Here is a 24,118-nt window from a genome sequence, read left to right on the forward strand (position 1 = left end):
CTTGTTTCTAGGAAATTATCATGACTTTTTTTACTAAGGTTGTATAGAGGTGAGGTTAATAAATTCGTTACCTGATTGGATTAAGCTTAGGGGAGGTATATGATAATCTTGTGGTTTGCATCTATAAATTGTCCACGATGTCTAATAAAGTGACAACCATTTTAAACCTATCAACGTGTATTGGTCTTTAGTGGTTGCCCGGCCGGAGGTTCACCCACAGACAAACCAGGGGCCCTTTCAGAAACCACCCAAAAATGACCCCATTCTATAAACTACACCACTCAAGGTATTCAAAACTGATTTTACTAACTTTGTTAACCCTTTAGGTGTTCCACAAGAATTAATGGAAAATAGAGATACAATTTCCAAATTTCACTTTTTTGGCAGATTTTCCTTTTTAATAATTTTTTTCCAGTTACAAAGCAAGGGTTAACAGCCAAACAAAACTCAATATTTATGGCCTTGATTCTGTAGTTTACAGAAACACCCCATATGTGGTCAAAAAAACTGCTGTACGGGCACACGGCAGGGCGCAGAAGGAAAGGAATGCCATACGGTTTTTGGACGGAAGATTTTGCTGGACTGTTTTTTTTTACACCATGTCTCATTTGAAGCCCCCCTGATGCGCCCCTAGAGTAGAAACTCCAAAAAAGTGACCCCATTTTAGAAACTACGGGATAGGGTGGCAGTATTGTTGGTACTAGTTTAGGGTACATATGATTTTTGGTTGCTCTATATTACACTTTTTGTGAGGCAAGGTAACAAGAAATAGCTGTTTTGGCACCGTTTTTATTTTTTGTTATTTACAACATTCACCTGACAGGTTAGATCATGTGATATTTTTATAGACCAGGTTGTCACGGATGCGGCGATACCTAATATGTATACTTTTTTTTTATTTATGTAAGTTTTACACAATGATTTCTTTTTTGAAGCAAAAAAAATCATGGTTTTTGTGTTTCCATAGTCTGAGAGCCATAATTTTTTCAGTTTTTGAGCGATTACCTTGGGTAGGGTATGATTTTTGCGGGATGAGATGACGATTTTATTGGCACTATTTTGGGGTGCGTGTGACTTTTTGATCGCTTGCTATTACACTTTTTGTGATGTAAGGTGACAAAAAATGGCTTTTTTTACACCGTTTTTAGGTCATGTGATATTTTTATAGTTATTATGGATGCTGCGATACCTAATATGTATACTTTTTAGTTATTTAGGTAAGTTTTACACAATAATATCATTTTTGAAACAAAAAAAAAAATCATGTTTTAGTGTCTCCATATTCTGAGAGCCATAGTTTTTTCAGTTTTTGGGCGATTATCTTAGTTAGTGTCTCATTTTTTGCAGGATGAGATGACTGTTTGATTGGCACTTTTTTGGGTTGCATATGACATTTTGATCGCTTGCTATTACACTTTTTGTGATGTAAGGTGACAAAAAATTGTTTATTTAGCACAGTTTTTATTTTTTATTTTTTACGGTGTTCATCTGAGGGGTTAGGTCATGTGATATTTTTATAGAGCCGGTGGATACGGACGCGGCGATACCTAATATGTATACTTTTTTTTATTTATGTAAGTTTTACACAATAACAGCTTTTTTAAAACAAAAAAAAGGATGTTTTAGTGTCTCCATATTCTGAGCCATAGCTTTTTATTTTTAGTCGATTGTCTCAGTTAGGGGCTCATTTTTTGCGGGATGAGGTGACGGTTAGATTGGTACTATTTTGGTGGGCAAACGCCTTTTTGATCGCTTGCTGTTGTACTTTTTGTGATGTAAGGTGACAAAAATGGTTTATTTAGCACAGTTTTTATTTTCTATTTTTTACGGTGTTCATCTGAGGGGTTAGGTCATGTGATATGTTTATAGAGCCGGTCGATACGGACGCGGCAATACCTAATATGTCTACTTTTTATTTTTTTCCTATTTTTTACCAATTATTTTTAACTTTATTTGGGGAAAATTACCTTTTTGTTTATTTTTACTTGAAACTTAAAATTTTTTGGGGGGGAAACTTTATTTTTCAACTTTTTTTTTACTTTATTTTTTGTCCCACTTCAACTTTTGGGGGTCTAATCCCTTTTACAATGCATTTCAATACTTCTGTATTGGAATGCATTGGCTGTATGAGTAATACTGTGTGTATTACTCATACAGCTTCCGGCCTGTGAGATCCAGGGGGCTGGATCTCACAGGCTCGTCACCGGAAGGCAGCGCAGATGCCTAAGGAAGGCATCGCGCTGCCTTCTATGCCATCTATGCCACTTGGCAAACATGGTGTACCGGTACGTCCTAAGTCCTTAAGGGGTTAATATTAGGATACAATTTCCCACCGAGGCTTGTGTATAATGACTTGATGCCGGGTTATAATGTTACGCTCATTAGCCCTCCAGCCGCGTCTCGTGTTTGTACGGAAATTATATTTATTGACCGGCAGCAAGAAGCCATTATTAAAAATAATGGAAACTCAGGCCGTGCCGGGTAATTGGTTTTATTTGGCAATTTCCAGTTAATTATTGTATCCATTTTGCATTCGTTGCAATGTTTATCATTGTATTCGATAAAGCAGAACTAGAGACAAAACCTCAAAACATGGAAAATCTGTTACATCTTACAGGGGTGCAAGGAAAAACTTAAAAGGGTATTCCGAGATTTTTTACCGATGACCTATCCTCAGGATAGTTGAAAGAAGATCCCAGCAGACGTGACTTCAATGCTCATGAAGTTTTATTGCATATAACAATATGTCCCATAGAAAAGGACGCGTTTCGGCTCAATTGCCTTTTTCAACAGGTAGATGTACATAGTCAGTAGCTCATATATATATATATACACATATCAATGATTAAAGAAAGGAACCTCCCAGTGACGTCAACGCCCAGAGCAAGGGCGGTACATGCATAGTCACATGGTAACATAGTCAAAGTTGTCAATCAAAGAATCAAAAAAGCGCAACAGGTATCAGAACACATGTCAATAATAATTAAATATTATTAGATATTGTTTTTAAATACCAGTACAGCTGAGGTACTCCTTCATTTATATGGTCGATGTCTAGAAGAAATAATAATACAAAAATTACCAAAATTACAAAAATTGATATATAATGGTGAACAGAAAATAGCACTAATAAAACACAAATCAGATATGCATAATCTCGTAGTCTCGATTAAGACCTCTTGGATGAAGGGTATCAAGGGTATGAATCCAGTAGGCCTCCCGGCGCAAAAGTAGTTTTTTAATGTCGCCGCCCCGCCTGGGTCTGGAAATCTGTTCTATAACCTGGAACTTCAATTGGGCGATTGTGTGGTTATACTTTTCAAAATGGGAGGGAACTGGTAGAAGTAAGTTTTTTGTCCTAATGGTGGATTTGTGTTTTCCAATGCGGTCTTTAACACTCTGCATAGTTTCACCAATATATAACAACCCACATGGAAATTTTATTAGGTATATGACGTTGGCTGATTCACATGTGAAAAAGCCATCCACTGCGTATATGCGTCCAGTATGTGGGTGGTAAATATTGGGCCCTTTGATGACAGAGCACTGGAAACAATGGAGACACGGAAAGGTGCCCTTCCGCTGTGTAGCCAGTACCCCCTGTTTGAGGGTGCCACGGTTGCTCCCAATCTGTGATCTGTGTTTAATTAGTGCTATTTTCTGTTCACCATTATATATCAATTTTTGTAATTTTGGTAATTGTTGTATTATTATTTCTTCTAGACATCGACCATATAAATGAAGGAGTACCTCAGCTGTACTGGTATTTAAAAACAATATCTAATAATATTTAATTATTATTGACATGTGTTCTGATACGTGTTGCGCTTTTTTGATTCTTTGATTGACAACTTTGACTATGTTACCATGTGACTATGCATGTACCGCCCTTGCTCTGGGCGTTGACGTCACTGGGAGGTTCCTTTCTTTAATCATTGATATGTGTATATATATGAGCTACTGACTATGAACATCTACCTGTTGAAAAAGGCAATTGAGCCGAAACGCGTCCTTTTCTATGGGACATATTGTTATATGCAATAAAACTTCATGAGCATTGAAGTCACGTCTGCTGGGATCTTCTTTCAATTACACGTGGAAATCATCCTATCCCGTGCGGCGTGCATCTTAGCGTGTGCCGGCCTATCTCTTTCCATATCCTCAGGATAGGTCATCAGTATCTGTTCGGTGGGGGTCTCTCACTCCTGTGATCATCGCGACCTTCTCACCAAGCACAGCACTGTACATTGTACAGTGGCCATGCTTGGTATCACAGCTCAGCCCCATTCACTTCTATGGGGCTGAGCTATGCCTAGGCCACATGACACATGACACATGAACGTGTCATCACTACTGTGCTTTCTCAAACAGCTGATTAGCGGGGGGTCCCGGGGGATCGGAATCCCAATGATCACATACACATGACCTATCCAGAGGATGAATGATCAGCATAACAATCTCGGAAAACCCCTTTAGGGATATATCCCATAAAGAGGTTATCACCCAACTTTTCTTGACATCTTAATGGCCATGTAATACAAAAGAGAAGGTTTTCTCACTGTAGAAATGCATATTTGCTAGTGAGGGGGCAAACGACAACCCCACTAACAGCAGGTATAGTGGTCAGATCAGTTGTCACCCAAGGAGGAGGAGGCAGGGGTGTAACTACCATAGCGGTAGACCATGCGACTGCTATGGGGCCCAGGGCAAGAGGGGGCCCAGTCTTAGTTGGGATTATCTCATCTTCTACTGGAGGTGAAAACTTGGTCAGGACTCTACCCTCTAAAGGAACAACTTTTAGCAAATGAAGCAATGGAAAAATGGCCCACGGCTCATTGAAAAAGATTTAGGCAGAAACCCTTTTGTCCTGGGTGGGCGGCCTAGTCTGATCCTTGCTATAGGGCCCTTACTTCTCTATGTACGCCACTGGGATGAGGTAAGCTTACGAGGTCACAAACTGGTTGCTGCCACCACCCTCTTTCATGACTTAAAAGGGTTATCCCATAACTAATGTAAAAAATAAAAATAAGCCATCATATAGTAAATGACAACATCTTTCTAACAAAGCTGGAACCAGCCCTCTACCACAAATGGATCCAGAGATCTCCCCATTCATTGCTCTGCTAGATTTATATCAAGCTGGCAGGTCAGGGGAGGGTCTTTTCTGCAGCAACTCAGGAGCGTGTCCATGCTCTACCTATCACAACTCAGGAGGCAGCTGAAGGATGAAACTGAGCATGTGCGACCATCTCAGTGAGCCGGACAAAGAAATTAGGAAAAGAACAAACAGCAGGTGGCACTATACGTGTACATTTTAAATTTTTAGCTGTTGGAGTCTTGAGAACAGCTAGAGTGCTGGAGGTTGCTGATCCCAAATCTAGAGCATCATTATAAAAGGATAGTGATTTAGGGACGCTCTTGAACAACGCTGCTGTCAGTCACATTATAGCCTGGCAGAGAGCAATGGTACATCTTCCCAGTACTTGCACTAGACTTTGAGTTCTGCTCTGGGTTGTCATCCTATAGTTTTGACTTTGTGATCATTGGAGACCCATCAGTCAGCGCCAACATTGTGAGTCACACCCATTGATTCATTTTCACCAGAGAATTAATTTCTTGTTTTGAAGTTAAGAATTCTGGAAGTTCTGTGTCGTTCCTCTGCACTGACGACATGCTGAACTCTTTCTCTTCTCAAGACATTCCGAATGTTAAACTGCTCAAAAATTACAGAGCACCTGCCATTACAACTTATTTTCCATTAATTAGTAGCATTATTTTCCAATAATTTATTTTTCTTCTTGGTTAAGGGGAGTGGTTTGTGATCCCATGTGCTATTAATTGCACCACTGAACTCTCCAGAACTCGCTCTACCTGAAGCTTGCTGTACTAAGTGGCTGCTGAATAAGTGGAGTTAAAGAACCGGAGTTTAAGACAAGGAGCAAGAAACTAAGGTTTGATAGAATTTCCTTGTGTGTTGTTGGCTTGATTCTAGCTAGTCCTCCAACTACAGCAGACAGGGTCTAATTCTAACTCATATTTACTGTTTTCCTTATTTACTGTTCATCCCTATCTAAACATGTGCTCCATGGACAATGCCACTAAGTGTGTGTCCTGTCTAGTGGGTCCGTGCCTTGAAGGGCCATTGGAGGGTGAATACATTTGCACTAGATGCGAGCATGTTGCATATTTGGAAGCCAACATCTTGGATCTAAATAAACTGCTTGAAATACTTAGGGGCATTGCAAACCTAGAGAGAGGCTAAGACCTCACTGTGCAGGCGCTGACTGGGGTCAGTGAAAAATGGAGGTGGGAGGAGGAGGACAAGATCAGGACTATCAGGTCAGCAGTTGGGTTAATGTAGGAAGAAGGGGTTGAGGGAAATGTACCAGGGAGGTTATTCCTGATCTGGAACACCCTAGTAAATATGCCTGTTTGGCTGATATTAGGGATAAAAGCCCAGGGCCAGCAAAACTGCAGCAACACTATAGCAGGGCATTTCTCCGAGCACCCAGGAGGATGACCACTGCAGGAAGGATGGGAAAAGGAGTTCAGAAAAGGTTAGACAGATGCTGGTGGTAGGGGACTCTATTATTAGAAGGACAGACAGGGTCATCTGTCGCCGAGACCTTGAATGCCGAACAGTGTGTTGTCTGCCGGGTGCTCGGGTTCTGAATATTGCGGTTCGGATTGACAGATTGCTGGGTGGGGCTGGGGAAGACCCGGCCGTCATGGTACACATTGGCCCCAATGACAAAGTCAGGGGGAGATGGAAGGTCCTTAAAAATGATTTTAGTGAACTAGGAGAGAGGCCCAGGACCTCCAAGGTAGTGTTTTCAGAAATACTACCAGTGCCACGAGCGTCATTAGAGAGACAACGGGAGCTTAAGGAGGTAAATAAGTGGCTCAGAAGCTGGTGCGGAAGGAAGGGTTTGGGTTCATGGTGATATGGGCCGACTTCTCTGTCGGTTACAGGCTCTACAGTAGGGACGGGCTGCACCTTAATGGGGAGGGTGCAACTGCCCTGGGGGAAAAAAAATGGTAAGATGGCTGGAGGAGCTTTTAAACTAGGATCTGGGGGGGGGGGGAAAGTAATAATACTAATAAGGGGGTAGATAGTGTAGATAGAGAGTGGGATATAGGAGGGTACAGAGGGGATTTAGTGGGGGCTGGGGTTAGCGAGGAAAATAGGGAGAAGACTGGGCAGAACTATACACTTATGAAAAATAGAACTGCGGGTAACAAGAACCTGTTACATACAAACATCAACCAAGGTAACCCAAAAAATCCCGGATATTCACTTTACAGGTAAAAGTAATTTAAAACATATTTTCACAAATGCCAGGAGTCTAACTAGCAAAATGGGGGAGCTGGAGGCTATGGTACTAGAAGAACACATAGATGTAGTTGGTGTGGCTGACACATGGTTGGACTCTTCACATGACTAGGCTGTTAATACTAAGGGTTTTACACTATTTAGGAAAGTAGAAAAGGTGTCAATAGAAAAGGTGTCAATAGAAAGGGGTCAATAGAAAAGGTGGTGGTGTGTGCCTGTATGCGAGGAGTGATCTGAAGACAAGTGTGAAAGAGGCAATTGTGGGTGAGGATGGTGAGGACCTTATGGGTGGAAGTTCAAAGGGATATAAAACACTGAAAAAATAATACTTGGTGTAATCTATAGACCCCCTAACATCACAGAGGAGATAGAAACACAACTGTATAACCAAATAGAGCGGGCGGCACAGGCTGGAACAGTGATCATAATGGGAGATTTTAACTTCCCAGACATTGACTGGGGTCATGGTTCTGCCTCAACCGCAAAGAGGAGAAAATTCCTCAACTTGCTGCAGGACCACTTTATGGGCCAGTTTGTAGAAGCTCCCATTAGGGGCGATGCTCTGTTGGATCTGGTAATTTTTAATGATGCAGAGCTTGTTGGAAATGTTACTGTTCGAGAAACACTAGGTAATAGTGACCACAATATAATTATATTCCCCCTACACTATAAGAAGCAAACTCTGTCAGGCAGAGCAAAGACACTGGATTTCAAAAAGGCTAATTTCCCGGGGTTGAGGGCAGCATTTCAGGGCATAGACTGGAAGCAGCTACTGTCACAAAATAAGGGAGCATTCACACGACCGTATAAATGGATCCGCATCCGTTCCGCAAATTTGTGGAATGGGTGCAGACCCATTCATTTCAATGGGGCCTCAAAAGATGCGGACAGCACACCGTGTGCTGTCCGCATCCGTCGTTCCGCTCCGTGGCCCCGAAAAAAAGATAGAGCATGTCCTATTCTTGTCCGCAACCACGGACAAGCTTAGGCATTCTCTATATAGCGCTGGCCATGTGAAGTCCGCAAATTGCGGAACGCACACGGCCGGTATTTGTGTTTTGCAGATCTGCAATTTGCGGACCGCAAAACACTTATGGTCGTGTGAATGCACCCTAATACTGAGGATAAATAGGAGAGCTTCAAATCCACATTGAGTAATTGCACAAAAAAATGTATTCCTTTAGGTAACAGGTATAAACGGCTAAAATTAAACCCCCCATGGCTTACAGCTACTGTAAAACGGGCAATAAAACACAAAAAAGGGCATTTAAAAAATACAAATCTGAGGGTTCAGCTGGAGCATTTGAAGATTACAAAGGGCTTAATAAAATCTGTAAAAAGGAGATAATAGCAAAAATACAAAACGAACAGCAGGTGGCAAAAGAGAGCAAAACAAATCCCCAAAAATTCTTTAAATATATAAATGCTAAAGGAAAAGGCAGAGTTACTAATTGTTTTTTTTAGCTCTGTATATACAAAATAAGAGAAAGGAGCTGATATCTGTGGCGCCGGAGCTGTTAGTACATCCAGTAATATACTCAATTGGCTAACTGTAGATATGGTCCAAGAGAAGTTAAATAGGGTAAATGTGAACAAGGCCCCGGGTCCAGATCGATTACACCCAAGAGTGCTTAAAGAGCTCAGTTCAGTTATTGCTGTGCCCCTGTTTATAATTTTTAAAGATTCTCTAGGTACGGCGCAAGGCAAATGTGGTGCCCATATTCAAAAAAGGATCAAGGTCCTCCACAGGTGATTATAGACCAGTTAGTTTAACTTCTGTTGTGGGAAAAATGTTTGAAGGACTCTTAAAAGGACTATATACAGGAGTATGTGACTGTAAATAATATTATACAGTGGGGGAAATAATTATTTGACCCCTCACTGATTTTGTAAGTTTGTCCAATGACAAAGAAATGAAAAGTCTCAGAACAGTATCATTTCAATGGTAGGTTTATTGTAACAGTGGCAGATAGCACATCAAAAGGAAAATCGAAAAAATAACTTTAAATAAAAGATAGCAACTGATTTGCATTTCATTGAGTGAAATAAGTATTTGAACCCTCTAACAAAAAAAGACTTAATACTTGGTGGAAAAACCCTTGTTTGCAAGCACAGAGGTCAAACGTTTCTTGTAATTGATGACCAAGTTTGCGCACATTTTAGGAGGAATGTTGGTCCACTCCTCTTTGCAGATCATCTCTAAATCCCTAAGGTTTCGAGGCTGTCTCTGTGCAACTCTGAGCTTGAGCTCCCTCCATAGGTTTTCGATTGGATTAAGGTCCGGAGACTGACTAGGCCACTCCATGACCTTAATGTGCTTCTTCTTGAGCCACTCCTTTGTTGCCTTTGCTGTATGTTTTGGGTCATTGTCGTGCTGGAACACCCATCCACGACCCATTTTCAGTTTCCTGGCAGAGGGAAGGAGGTTGTCGCTCAGGATTTCACGATACATGGCTCCGTCCATTTTCCCGTTTATGCGAATAAGTTGTCCTGTGCCCTTAGCAGAAAAACACCCCCAAAGCAAAATGTTTCCACCCCCATGCTTGACGGTGGGGACGGTGTTTTGGGGGTCATAGGCAGCATTTTTCTTCCTCCAAACACAGCGAGTTGAGTTAATGCCAAAGAGCTCTATTTTGGTCTCATCAGACCACAGCACCTTCTCCCAGTCACTCTCTGAATCATTCAGGTGTTCATTGGCAAACTTCAGACGGGCCTGCACATGTGCCTTCCTGAGCAGGGGGACCTTGCGAGCCCTGCAGGATTTTAATCCATTGCGGTGTAATGTGTTTCCAATGGTTTTCTGGGTGACTGTGGTCCCTGCTAATTTGAGGTCATTAACTAACTCCTCCCGTGTAGTTCTAGGATGCTTTTTCACCTTTCTCAGAACCATTGACACCCCACGAGGTGAGATCTTGCGTGGAGCCCCAGAGCGAGGTCGATTGATGGTCATTTTGTGCTCCTTCCATTTTCGAACAATCGCACCAACAGTTGTCACCTTCTCTCCCAGCTTCTTGCTAATGGTTTTGTAGCCCATTCCAGCCTTGTGCAGGTCTACAATTTTGTCTCTGACATCCTTGGACAGCTCTTTGGTCTTTCCCATGTTGGAGAGTTTGGAGTCTGCTTGATTGATTGATTCTGTGGACAGGTGTCTTTTATACAGGTGACTAGTTAAGACAGGTGTCCTTAATGAGGGTGACTAATTGAGTAGAAGTGTCTAACCACTCTGTGGGAGCCAGAACTCTTAATGGTTGGTAGGGGTTCAAATACTTATTTCACTCAATGAAATGCAAATCAGTTGCTATCTTTTATTTAAAGTTATTTTTTCGATTTTCCTTTTGATGTGCTATCTGCCACTGTTACAATAAACCTACCATTGAAATGATACTGTTCTGAGACTTTTCATTTCTTTGTCATTGGACAAACTTACAAAATCAGTGAGGGGTCAAATAATTATTTCCCCCACTGTAAGTGACAACCAACATGGGTTTACCAAGGACAGAAGTTGTCAGACTAACCTGATTTGTTTTTATGAGGAGGTGAGTAGTAGCCTGGACAGAGGGGCGGCTGTGGATGGAGTGAGGTGAGTAGTAGCCTGGACAGAGGGGCGGCTGTGGATGGAGTGAGGTGAGTAGAAGCCTGGACAGAGGGGCGGCTGTGGATATAGTGAGGTGAGTAGTAGCCGGGACAGAGGGGCGGCTGTGGATATAGTGAGGTGAGTAGTAGCCGGGACAGAGGGGCGGCTGTGGATATAGTGAGGTGAGTAGTAGCCTGGACAGAGGGGCGGCTGTGGATGTAGTGAGGTGAGTAGAAGCCTGGGCAGAGGGGAGGCTGTGGATGTAGTGAGGTAAGTACAAGCCTGGACAGAGGGGCGGCTGTGGATGTAGTGTTTCTGGATTTTGCAGAGGCTTTTGATACTGTCCCTCATAGACGTTTAATAGGTAAAGTAAGGTCTATCGGCTTGGAAAGTATAGTTTGTAATTGGATTGAAAACTGGCTGAAGGACCGTGTCCAGAGAGTTGTGGTCAATGATTCCTATTCAGAATGGTCCCAGGTTATAAGTGGTGACCCCAAGGTTCAGTGCTGGGCCCTTTTATTATTTAATTTATTTATTAATGATGTCGAGGACAGGATTAATAGCACCATATCTATTTTTGCAGATGACACTAAGCTGTGTAGAACTGTACGGTCTATGGAAGATGTCCACAAACTACAAGCTGACTGGGACACTCTGAGTGATTGGGCATCAACTTGGCAAATGAGGTTCAATGTGAACAAATGTAAAGTTCTGCATCTTGGTAGTAATCATCTCTGTGCTTCATATGTTTTGTCCAGTGCCCAGAATGCAGGGCCAGCGGGGGCTCTTTGGAATATGGGCCCCTTTGCCCACCTAGGCTGCAAAAAAGTGTCACACATGTGGTATCTCCATACTCGGGAGAAGTTGGGGAATGTGTTTTGGGGTGTCATTTTACATATACCCATGCTGGGTGAGAGAAATATCTTGGCAAAAGACAACTTTTCCCATTTTTTTATACAAAGTTGGCATTTGACCAAGATATTTCTCTCACCCAGCATGGGTATATGTAAAATGACACCCCAAAACACATTCCCCAACTTCTCCTGAGTACGGCGATACCAGATGTGTGACACTTTTTTGCAGCCTAGATGCGCAAAGGTGCCCAAATTCCTTTTAGGAGGGCATTTTTAGACATTTGGATACCAGACTTCTTCTCACGCTTTGGGGCCCCTAGAATGCCAGGGCAGTATAAATACCCCACATGTGACCCCATTTTGGAAATAAGACACCCCAAGGTATTCAATGAGGGGCATGGAGAGTTCATAGAAATTTTTTTTTTTTGGCACAAGTTAGCGGAAATTGATATTTTTAATTTTTTTCTCACAAAGTCTCCCGTTCCGCTAACTTGGGACAAAAATTTCAATCTTTCATGGACTCAATATGCCCCTCACGGAATACCTGGGGGTGTCTTCTTTCCGAAATGGGGTCACATGTGGGGTATTTATACTGCCCTGGCATTCTAGGGGCCCTAAAGCGTGAGAAGAAGTCTGGAATATAAATGTCTAAAAATTTTTACGCATTTGGATTCCGTGAGGGGTATGGTGAGTTCATGTGAGATTTTATTTTTTGACACAAGTTAGTGGAATATGAGAGTTTGTAAGAAAAAAAAAAATAATTCCGCTAACTTGGGCCAAAAAAATGTCTGAATGGAGCCTTACAGAGGGGTGATCAATGACAGGGGGGTTGATCAATGACAGGGGTGTGATCAATGACAGGGGGGGTGATCAATGACAGGGGGGTGATCAATGACAGGGGGGTGATCAATGACAGGGGGGGTGATCAATGACAGGGGGGGTGATCAATGACAGGGGGGGTGATCAGGGAGTCTATATGGGGTGATCACCACAGTCATTGATCATGCCCCTGTAAGGCTTCATTCAGACGTCCGGATGCGTTTTGCGGATCGGATCCATCTATCAGTGCATCCGTAAAAATCATGCAGACATCTGAATGGAGCTTTACAGGGGGGTAATCAATGACAGGGGGGTGATCACCACAGTCATTGATCATGCCCCTGTAAGGCTTCATTCAGATGTCCGGATGCGTTTTGCGGATCGGATCCATCTATCAGTGCATCCGTAAAAATCATGCGGACATCTGAATGGAGCTTTACAGGGGGGTAATCAATGACAGGGGGGTAATCAATGACAGGGGGGTGATCAGGGAGTCTATATGGGGTGATCAGGGGTGATCAGGGGCTAATAAGGGGTTAATAAGTGACGGGGGGGGTGTAGTGTAGTGTAGTGGTGCTTGGTGCTACTTTACTGAGCTACCTGTGTCCTCTGGTGGTCGATCCAAACAAAGGGGACCACCAGAGGACCAGGTAGCAGGTATATTAGACGCTGTTATCAAAACAGCGTCTAATATACCTGTTAGGGGTTAAAAAAAACACATCTCCAGCCTGCCAGCGAACGATCGCCGCTGGCAGGCTGGAGATCAACTCTCTTACCTTCCGTTCCTGTGAGCGCGCGCGCCTGTGTGCGCGCGTTCACAGGAAATCTCGGCCATCGCGAGATGACGCATATATGCGTGACTCTGCGCAGGGCTGCCACCTCCGGAACGCGATCCTGCGTTAGGCGGTGCGGAGGTGGTTAAACAAGGCATGGACTTGCAGGGCGGGGATGTAATATTACCTCTTTACAAAGCGTTGTTCTGGCCTCATCTGGAATATGCAGTTCAGTTCTGGCCACCAGTCCATAGAAAGGATGCCCTGGAGCTGGTAAAGTACAGAGGAGAGCGACTAAACTGATAAGGGGCCTGGAGGGTCTTAGTTACGAAGAAATATTAAAATAATTCAATTTATTTAGTCTTGAGAAGAGACGTCTAAGTGGGGACATGATTAACCTATACAAATATATAAATGGGCCATACAAAAATACAATGAAAAACTGTTCCATGTAAAATGCAATCAAAAGACAAGGGGGCGCTGCCTCCGACTAGAGAAGGAAAAGTTCAGTCTCCAGAAGCGTCAAAGCTTCTTTACTGTAAGAACTGTGAATCTGTGGAATAGACTTCCTCAGGACGTGGTCACAGAGTCTCACTTCCTTCTGTGATTCGCATCCCCACCGATCCCTTGGTTGAACTTGATGGACTTATGTCATTTTTCAACCGTATTAAAGGGGTTCTCCGGGCTTTTAATATTGCTGACCTATCCTCAGGATAGGTCATCAATATCAGATCGGCGGGGATCCGACACCCGGCACCCCCGCCGATCAGCTGTTTGAAGAGGAGGAGCGCGCTGTGCCAGTGCTGCCTACTCTTCACTGTTTACCTTCTCGCCGTCTCCTCTGTAGCGGTGAGCAGGTGTAATTACATCCAAGCCGTCATTTCAATGGGACAGATCGTTCCCATACACGGCAGAGGCTACGGCGAGAAGGTGAACAGTGAAGAGTAGCAGCGCTGCCACAGCGCGCTCCTCCTCTTCAAACAGTTGATCGTTGGGGGTGCCAGGTGTCGGACCCCTGCCAATCTGATATTGATGACCTATCCTGAATATAGGTCATCATTATTAAAAGCCCATAGAACCCCTTTAACTATGTAATTATGTGAGACTGCACGCTGTGAGGGGGGAGGTGGAGGTAAAGTATCTCTCCCTCTGTATGTCTGAGACTGCCTGTAGCAAGAAGGGAGGAGAGAAAGGCAGCTGCTGCAGTTGGATCTCAGGATTCCTGTATACTACATGCTATGAAAGGGGAGACAAGGGGCGCAGCTGTAGCAGCTTTCTCTCATCATGTCTATTGACTGCATGATGCAGGAGGAGAAGAGGGAGATGGAGTTGATAGATCTATCTCTTACTATGTCTGTAGAATACATGATGTGAGAGGAGTGGGTGAAGAGGCAGCTGTCTATCCCTCAGAATGTCTGTATACTGCATGCTGTGAGAGGGGAGGAGGGAGGTGCAACTGCTAGAACAGTCCCCAGCAAGTCTGTGGGATTATATCCTGCAAGAGGGAAGGAGGGAGAGGTAGTGGCAGAACATTTTCCCAAAATATCTGTAGACTGCCTAAAAAGAGAAGATGGAGTTGTTGTATTTCTGAGGGAGGGGTGGAGGGAGATGCAGCTTCATTATTTCTGTCTCAGTAATATATGTAAGAGAGGAGGAGGTTGATGCAGCTGCAGTATTATCCACTCATTGGGTGTCCATATTGCATGCTATGAGAGAGAAGGAGGGAGATGCAGCTGCAGAATTTCTCCATAAGTAGGTGTGTGGCAATGCATTCTATGAGAGAGGAGGAGGGAGATAAAGCTGCAGTATCTTTTGCTCATTAGATGTATAGACCACATGCTATGAGAGAGGAAGAGGGAGAAGCAGCTGCAGTAGATTTCGCTCATTCGGTGTGTAGACTGTATGCTATGAGAAAGTACGAAGAAATGCATCTGCTGGATCTTTCACTCATAAGGTGTATAGATTGTATGCTATGGGGGAGGAGGGAGATGCAGCTGCTGGATCTCTTCAGGTATATTGATTGTATGCTATGGGGGAGGAGGGAGATGCAGCTGCTGGATCTCTTCAGGTGTATAGATTGTATGCTATGGGGGGGGGGAGATGCAGCTGCTGGATCTCTTCAGGTGTATAGATTGTATGCTATGGGGGGGGAGGGAGATGCAGCTGCTGGATCTCTTCAGGTGTATAGATTGTATGCTATGGGGGGGAGGGAGATGCAGCTGCTGGATCTCTTGATTATTAGTTGTATAGGTTATTTTCTATGAGATTGGAGGAGGGAGATGCAGCTGCTGGATCTTTCGTTCATTAGGTATATAGGCTGCATGCTATGAGGGGGAGGAGGGAGATGCAGCTACATTATTTCTAACTCAATTTTTCTCAAGGGGCAGTTAGAAGAAGAGGCGACATCTGCCCCAGAGAACACATCATAGTTCTGACATCAAACCAGGAAGATCCCATTTACTCAGTTGTACAGTGTTCACTTTAGGACATGGTCAGATATCATTGTCAAGTATCAGACTAATGCCACTGTTACACCTGACTCTGGAGAGGATTAACAGAAGACAGCTCCCACTAACTCCAGCACTTACCAGCACTTTATTATCCTTGTAATCAAAGTTGACGCCTTCACACCCGGCGTAGCACGGAGAGATGTACTCAATGCCGTCTGCACCGCAGATTGGGTTGAAAGCGGATTCGGAGCAGCCACATTCGAGTGCCGGTCACATTGTGCCAAAGTCCAACACTGAAAAACAAGAGACACGGCATAACCTGAGAAATCAGGGGCAGTGTAAACTGACACTGAGAAGAAAGTGAAGTTTTATAATCTACATATCAATACTCACACTGGACTGTCTTGTACTCTAGTCACACCCAGAGCTGCATTCACAGTCCTGCTAGATGTGGCTTATAATCACTCTGCCCTGGGTGGACAATCACATCTGCACACTGTAGCAGTGAGAGGAAGTTAAGCAGAAGCGGGCAGAATCCTTATTGCAGCTCTGGATGTGACTGGAGCATTGAAAACATGAACCTTTACTAAGTAAAAGTGCATCCCTCATTCAGTCAGCAGAGGTAAGCTCAATAACTCATTAGGGCCCCCTCATTAGGACCTCCTTATATCAGCCGCTCTAGTTCTAGGACCATAGGGGTGCACCTTGGCATCCTATCTGAAAAGGAGAGGGATTTTATATATGTCAAACATCCGAGTACACCCATATTCCATGCTCTTCCGAAGGTGCATAAGGAGGGTTTCCCTCCACCATTATGACCGATTGTTGCTTGAATTGGGTCGTACTCGGAACGACTGTCATTCAGCAATTACACCTTGGAACTCCGTGATTATATCTGTATATGTACAGATTTTTTACTTAAACATAACTATTTTATGTTTAATGGTTTATATTACCTACAGATATCCGGAGTTTCAATGGGTGCCAAATTTTCGCCTTCAGTGGCAAATGTGTTAAAAATTTTTATTTTCAGACCATAACCCATATTTAACATCTCTGAAATGGTATGGGCGTTTCATTGACGACATGTTGTGGGTTTGGCGGGGTGATGCAGAAGATTTGATATCATTTGTGGACTTTCTGAATGGTTGTATTCCATCGATCAAACTGACTATGATCAGCGATCCTACCTCAATTGTCTTTTTGGACCTAGTATTATCGGCTGATCATATGACCAAAAAAGTTAGTACCTGTACACATCGTAAGGTTACAGCTGGGAATACATTGCTTCATGCATCATCCTGCCATCGCCCACATGTGGCCAAAAATATACCCAAAGGGGAGATGTTGAGGGCACGTCGAAATTGCTCATCTTTTGATCTATTTGTGAAAGAGGCATCTGATATTTCGACCAGGTTGCAGATCCGGGGGATATTCGAGAGAAAATATTCAAAAAGCCAAGGAATATGCAACTTCGGTGGATAGGGAGTCGCTTATATTTGCTCGAATTAAGAATGCGAACAAAAAGAAAGAGAAAAAATAAAATAAAAATCGAAATAAGAATGTTCAGGTCCTGAGTCGAAATTCAAGCAACCCTGCGACTTTTGTCAGTCACTAATTTTAGTGTAGAATACCCCCTTATCTGCAACATTTTACGTAGACATTTTCCGGTTATAAATAAAAAGTAATGTCGCACTAGAATGGGGTAGAGATCCAACAGAGGTGCTCCCACTAACAGACTACACCCAGTCTGATAAAAGTAGATATAATAAAGAAATAGAAGTGGGGCACTCTCTAAAGTAAAGGGATCTTTAATTAACGTGGAATACAATAAAATAGACAATGTATGATATATAATAAAATACTTTCCTTTAGGATTCCGGTCTCAAGGGCTGTTGGTTCAAATTCAAATTTTCGCGCCAATTGAGTTGTTTGCTGCACGCGGTCTTAATGTCTTCCGTATGGCAGTATTTTCTTAATTTGGCAATTCGTTATTCTTATGGTAATGTCCAGGTCTCCTCGGTCTCGCAATATCCTTACTTTCCTTAGTGGGGGGGGGGGGGGGATTAGCACCAGACGCGTTTCGGGGATTTAAGACAATGACCCCCTTCCTCAGTGGTCAATTGGCGCGAAAATTCAAATTTGAACCAACAGCCCTTGAGACCGGAATCCTAAAGGAAAGTACGCCGAGTTGAGGGCTCACTGTCCAGTGTAAAGATCTCCTGGTAAGACTACGAATATCCTATATAAGCGATCGCTTTGCAATTAAATACAGCGGGACGCCACTGTGCTTATTAGCAGCCTTAATATCGTCTGCCCAAATCATTGGAAACTATACATGCTTGAAACTCTGGGCACCATTATACACATGTGTTAAAAGACTATTCCGCAAGCCGACTATTATATTCGGCAGTTTGTGATCATCTCTACTACGAAAACTTTGCATTGACTACTTATCTATGTATATAAGAGACTGGTCATAATCGGAAACAAATGACTATTTATCGAATATTTACCTATTCATTTTCTTAAATATTCGACATGTGCAAAAACGCATCCAGTTACCACTAGTGGACAATAAGATTTTTACGAATATTTATATGAATATTTATCCGATTAATATTGAATATTCGAATTTATCATTTTTTAAATACTCACACACTGGGATCTATATTTATGCTGTTTTTATTTTAGGTTTTATCTACTGCTGAACTCTCACCGCTTTCATTAATTATTTATCCTCTGCTGTTTTAAATATTGTTGAATTTTATTATATATCATACATTGTCTATTTTATTGTATTCCACGTTAAAGATCCCTTTACTTTAGAGAGTGCCCCACTTCCATTTCTTTATTTTCCGGTTATAGGTTTTGATGAAGGGTGGGGGGACATCGCGGAGGCAGGCATTAGATGTATCGCGAAAAAAGCACCAACTTTAGGACAAAGAGTCAGTCCTAGTCTGTATATGGAAAACGCAAGGTGTGAACCGGTCTGGCTGAATACTAAAGGAAACTTCAAATGTGGAAGTAAAAAATGTATATGTTGCACGTACATGTCAGTGAGTAAAGATATTGCATCTACATCGAACAACAGCATACATAAAATGCGGCAATATATCAATTGCAATACAGAGTATGTAGTCTATGTCATCACATGCCGTACCTGTATGTTGCAATATGTTGGATGTACAATCAACCAGCTCAAAGTGAGAATTCGGAAGCATCTGAGCGACATCCCACATATCGCAACACGCAATTTTTCAGCGGCCACATCACACTTTGTGGTAGTACATAAGGGCGATACCTCTGCGTTTTGTGTGCAAGGAATTGAGAGAGTCACGGCTCCAGTCAGAGGAGGAGACCGTAGGCAAAAATTATACAGTCGTGAAACATACTGGATGTTTAATTTAGGAACATGTATACCTAAAGGATTGAATAGGAAACATGACCTAACTTTACAATATAAATGAAGTGTTTTGTGTCTTTTCTGAAACTGTGGATCACTTCCCACCTGATTGGAATTGTTTCTCCTAGTGATTAACAGGTCAGGAACACCTGATGCTGTTCTGGAGCATGGAAACTAACCAATCAGATGGGAGGGGGTTGTTACTCACTGTGTATAAAAAGGAGATTTTAAGTTTGTTTAGTTGTCTTGATGAAGGGCTAGGACCATCTATGATCTTATGCTTCAGTGACCACCCAGCTCCACTCTCAGCCAGTCGTCTGGAGAAGCTCACTTCCATAGAAGACTTTTCTTTACCTTAAACCTTGGTCAGCATGGGGACTTGCAAACTGTTGTGTCGAGCATCCCAAGAAGAGCAGCGAAAGAGCAATCAGGATGCAGCAGAACAATCCAATGGCACACATGGCTCCGCACTGCTGAGAGGATAACTGGAACCTCTTCATGATAATTCCACCTAAAACAATGCCGGCCATTGCTCCCGGGATGTTCACGGATCCTGAGACCAAAGAGATTGTGACTCAATTTTAAAACCTTCACTCTTGGAGGAACCAATATCTAGTACCTGCAGGACACCTATCGAGGTGTCTTCTCCACCCTCACTCCAAACTTCAGGTTGAAAAATCAGACAAACAAAAGTAATCAATCAAAAGAAGCTAATAATAGGATTGGCCACAAAGGAAAGTGAAATATTTCTAAGACATCAAAAATGTTCCTTTTTAAAGGGGCAAGAACCCCAAAACTGGATGTCTCATGTTTTGTTAGGACTTTCCAATTAGTCATGTTGAAAGGCTCTGGATATTGACTCTCACAGGGTTGCTACTTCCAACAGGTGACACCAGACAGTTTGTGTTTCCTATGGAGGAGAGCTATTTTGCATAAAAGGAAGCATTCTGTAGGTATGAGCAGCTGGTGGTCTCCTCGAGGAGAACCTGTACCTTCGGAGAGTTACACATGGTTTGTATTATGATTGTCTTTTTTAGTTTTCATATTGATACCCTATTCTTAGAGGACAAACTGTAGTACCAGGTGTAACCACTAGGGAAGCTGATCGACAGGAGGTTCCTGATGTCTGAGCCCTCCAATCAAACATTGATGGCTTATCCTAAGGTTGACTAGTTCACAGTGATGGATGCACCAATAGTAATGTCATGTACAGTACAGACCAAAAGTTTGGACACACCTTCTCATTCAAAGAGTTTTCTTTATTTTCATGACTATGAAGGCATCAAAACTATGAATTAACACATGTGGAATTATATACATAACAAACAAGTGTGAAAACTGAAAATATGTCCTATTCTAGGTTCTTCAAAGTAGCCACCTTTTGCTTTGATTACTGCTTTGCACACTCTTGGCATCCTCTTGATTAGCTTCAAGAGGTAGTCACCTGAAATGATCTTCCAACAGTCTTGAAGGAGTTCCCAGAGATGCTTAGCACTTGTTGGCCCTTTTGCCTTCACTCTGCGGTCCAGCTCACCCCAAACCATCTCGATTGGGTTCAGGTGCGGTGACTGTGGAGGCCAGGTCATCTGGCGCAGCACCCCATCACTCTCCATGGTCAAATAGCCCTTACTTTCAAAGTTTTCCCAATTTTTCGGCTGACTAACTGACCTTCATTTCTTAAAGTAATGATGGCCACTTGTTTTTCTTTACTTGGCTTCTTTTTTTTTGCCATAATACAAATTCTAACAGTCTATTCAGTAGGACTATCAGCTGTGTATCCACCTGACTTCTCCTCAACGCAACTGATGGTCCCAACCCCATTTATAAGGCAAGAAATCCCACTTATTAAACCTGACAGGGCACACCTGTGAAGTGAAAACCATTTCAGGGGACTACCTCTTGAAGCTCATCAAGAGAATGCCAAGAGTGTGCAAAGCAGTAATCAAAGCAAAAGGTGGCTACTTTGAAGAACCTAGAATATGACATATTTTCAGTTGTTTCACACTTGTTTGTTATGTATATAATTCCATATGTGTTAATTCATAGTTTTGATGCCTTCAGTGTGAATCTACAATTTTCATAGTCATGAAAATAAAGAAAACTCTTTGAATGAGAAGGTGTGTCCAAACTTTTGGTCTGTACTGTACATGGCTGCATCATCCAATGGCCACCCGGACGAAAAATGTTTACAGGAATAATATTCAATTATTTTTTTGGTTGTGTAGATCGGTCACAGGCATTGCTCCAATTCCCCGACCACATATTGCCCAACTGTCCTACTTTTTGGAGGACTGTAACACTGTATGGACTCCAGAGGGCGCAGCTTATGTAAATATGTCCAAAAACGGGATGTTTACTGGGTGGATCGGACAGGGCACATTTTGAGGAGTAGGCAGCTGTAGAGTTAAATGACAATGTTAAGGCAGTCTGGAGCCACCACTAGGGGGGCAATTATTGAGTACAGATTTGTACAGCTCCCATAGATGTATAGGCTGCACTTTATAGGTGGAGGATTGTTGCTTCCTTAATTTTTTGGGCCCAAGTTAACTCTTTATATCTCTTGTGCCAGCTGGGGATTGTAAGCTCTTGCGGTCAGAGTCCTCATTGTTTAATGAGTAGTTGGCACCCATTTTCAGATAGTTTATTCTGAACTATTGGAGGGGAGTCCCACGCTCCAGGCGCTCATCCATTAGAGTCTCCTCATCTCTATGGGACCCACACTTGCACCTAATGCAATTTTTGTGCAAGTTTTCCTTTCTTAGGTCACATTCCAACAGAGCTCAATGGCAATGGCGAATTGAGCGTCACATGACCTTGGTCACGTGACCTATCACCGATTTACATTTGGAAGCAAACAATGGGGTCACCTACCGATCAACAGATTAGCCAAGGACGCCGTGACCGAGAACTGCCTCTCCAGAAATTTGGCAATGAAGATCACCCCCCCGCATGTAATGGCCGACAGATTGGCTTGAGCCAGAACCACCAAGATATAGATTGGATTTTTCAACGTCCTGAGTAAAACTTTTGGAAAAACTAAAAAAAAAAAGTAAAAAAACAAACAAAAACGTATTAATGACATCAATGAAATATGGCAGATTTTGCAGGGTGCAAGGTGCTTACTTATACTGCTCTACCCGTAAACGCAGAGACACTGGTTCCGTATGGTCTCCGTGAAGAATATTGCTTGCTGCACTGCTAAATGCCACCACTTGGGGCGCTATGTAACTTCATGTCATAGAGACTTGTTGATGATGTCTATGAATCTAGACCATCACTGATTCCCACAATAAGAGATCAGGGCTATAGAAATGTCCATACCTGGAACCTCCAGAACCCTTAGGAGATCGACTCAAGCAGCTAGATTTAATATACTGTAAAAGGAATTGAGCAAAATTTGAAAAACATGGCTACTTTCTTCCAGAATCAGCGCCACCTCTGTCCACAGGTTGTGTCTGGTATTGCAGTTCAGTCCCGTTCACTTAAATGAAGCTGTGCTGCAGTACCGAACGCTGCCCATAGACAGGAGTGTCACTGTTTGAGGATGAAATACACCATATTTTCCTATGATGACATCACAGAGTTGACCAGTCACAAGCATTTATAGCCCATCAATACAATGCAAGGAATGCAGTGCATACTGACACTGGTGGTAGAAATGAAGCAGTGTCATTTTACATAAGAATTCAGATTTATACGCCGCTCAGGACTTTGTGCTTTTATCTAAACAAATGCATAGTCAATCGTTTTCCACTTTCTACTTTCAGTATTTTTTTGGCATAAGCCGTATGTCGCCCAGATGCAGATCCTGGAAATGTGATCCCAGGTCTACACAGTGGAGTCCTTCACACCTCAGTCTCAGGAGGATTCAGATGGAAGATGGCATTTTCTGTACCTTTAGACGGATGCTCCGTTGAGACACCAGGATGACCCTTGAAAAGTGTGCCGCTTCCTCCAGGACTCACGCCGGCGACGTGTGAAGTGTCGTAAAAAACGACAAGGACACAACAATCTCTACTGAAGGATTCAACTCTCCAGACTAAAATGTCACTGCTGACTAGAAACCGTGTCGGACTGGGGTACTTGGGGCCCACCAGTGTAACTGATTCTGGGGGCCCACCTTAGGGCTTCTGCACACTAACTTAGCTTTTTTTTCCCCATGTCCGTACCGTTCCCTTCACTTTAACGGGGCCGCAAAAAATAAAATGACTCCGTGTGCATTCCGGGTCTGTATGTCCGCATGTCCGTTCTGCAAAATGATAGAACATGTCCTATTATTGTCAGCATTACAGACACGGATAGGACATGGCCCAGCCGTTCTGTTCCACGTAATGTGGAATGCACACACCCGGTATCCATGTTTAGCGGATCCGCAATTTGGACACACGTGGCACACAAGACACTTATACGTGGCTCACATGCCGCTATGCTGCACATACACCACTGACACATAGAACATGTATATAGCACACACCAATCACACATAGGAAACACGCAATGCACACACCAAGAAATATATGCCTAAGTGTAGCGCACTTAAAGGGGTCCTCTCCCTTCAGTAAGTGGCATTTATCATGTAGAGAAAGTTAATACAAGGCACTTACTAATGTATTGTGATTGTCCATATTGCTTCCTTTCTATTACCACAGTGTAATCCAGCAGCGGTGGCCGTGCTTACACACTATAGGTAAAGGTGTTGGCCTACGCGCACTTCCAGCCTTTCCCTATAGTGTGTAAGCACGGCCACCGCTGCTGGATTACACGGTGGTAATAAGCACGGATACGTGCTGTGTATAATGTGATGGAAAGGAAGCAATATGGACAATCACAATACATTAGTAAGTGCCTTGTATTAACTGCATGATAAATGCCATTTACTGAAGTGAGACAAACCCTTTAACCCCTTTAA

At 42.9% G+C, this 24,118-nt stretch overlaps 1 protein-coding gene across 1 annotated transcript in view; it reads right to left on the reverse strand.

Moving 5' to 3' along the window:
* LOC120994080 (solute carrier organic anion transporter family member 2B1-like) overlaps positions 1-24,118 on the reverse strand; it is a 105,406-nt gene that overhangs the window by 31,023 nt on the left and 50,265 nt on the right. Inside the window, 4 exon segments of the mRNA XM_040422539.1 lie at positions 15,942-16,062; positions 16,064-16,096; positions 19,564-19,762; positions 22,081-22,245. Coding sequence (XP_040278473.1) covers positions 15,942-16,062; positions 16,064-16,096; positions 19,564-19,762; positions 22,081-22,245 — 518 coding nt within the window.

Source organism: Bufo bufo, chromosome 3 (genome assembly GCF_905171765.1).
Source record: "Bufo bufo chromosome 3, aBufBuf1.1, whole genome shotgun sequence".
Taxonomy (NCBI): domain Eukaryota; kingdom Metazoa; phylum Chordata; class Amphibia; order Anura; family Bufonidae; genus Bufo; species Bufo bufo.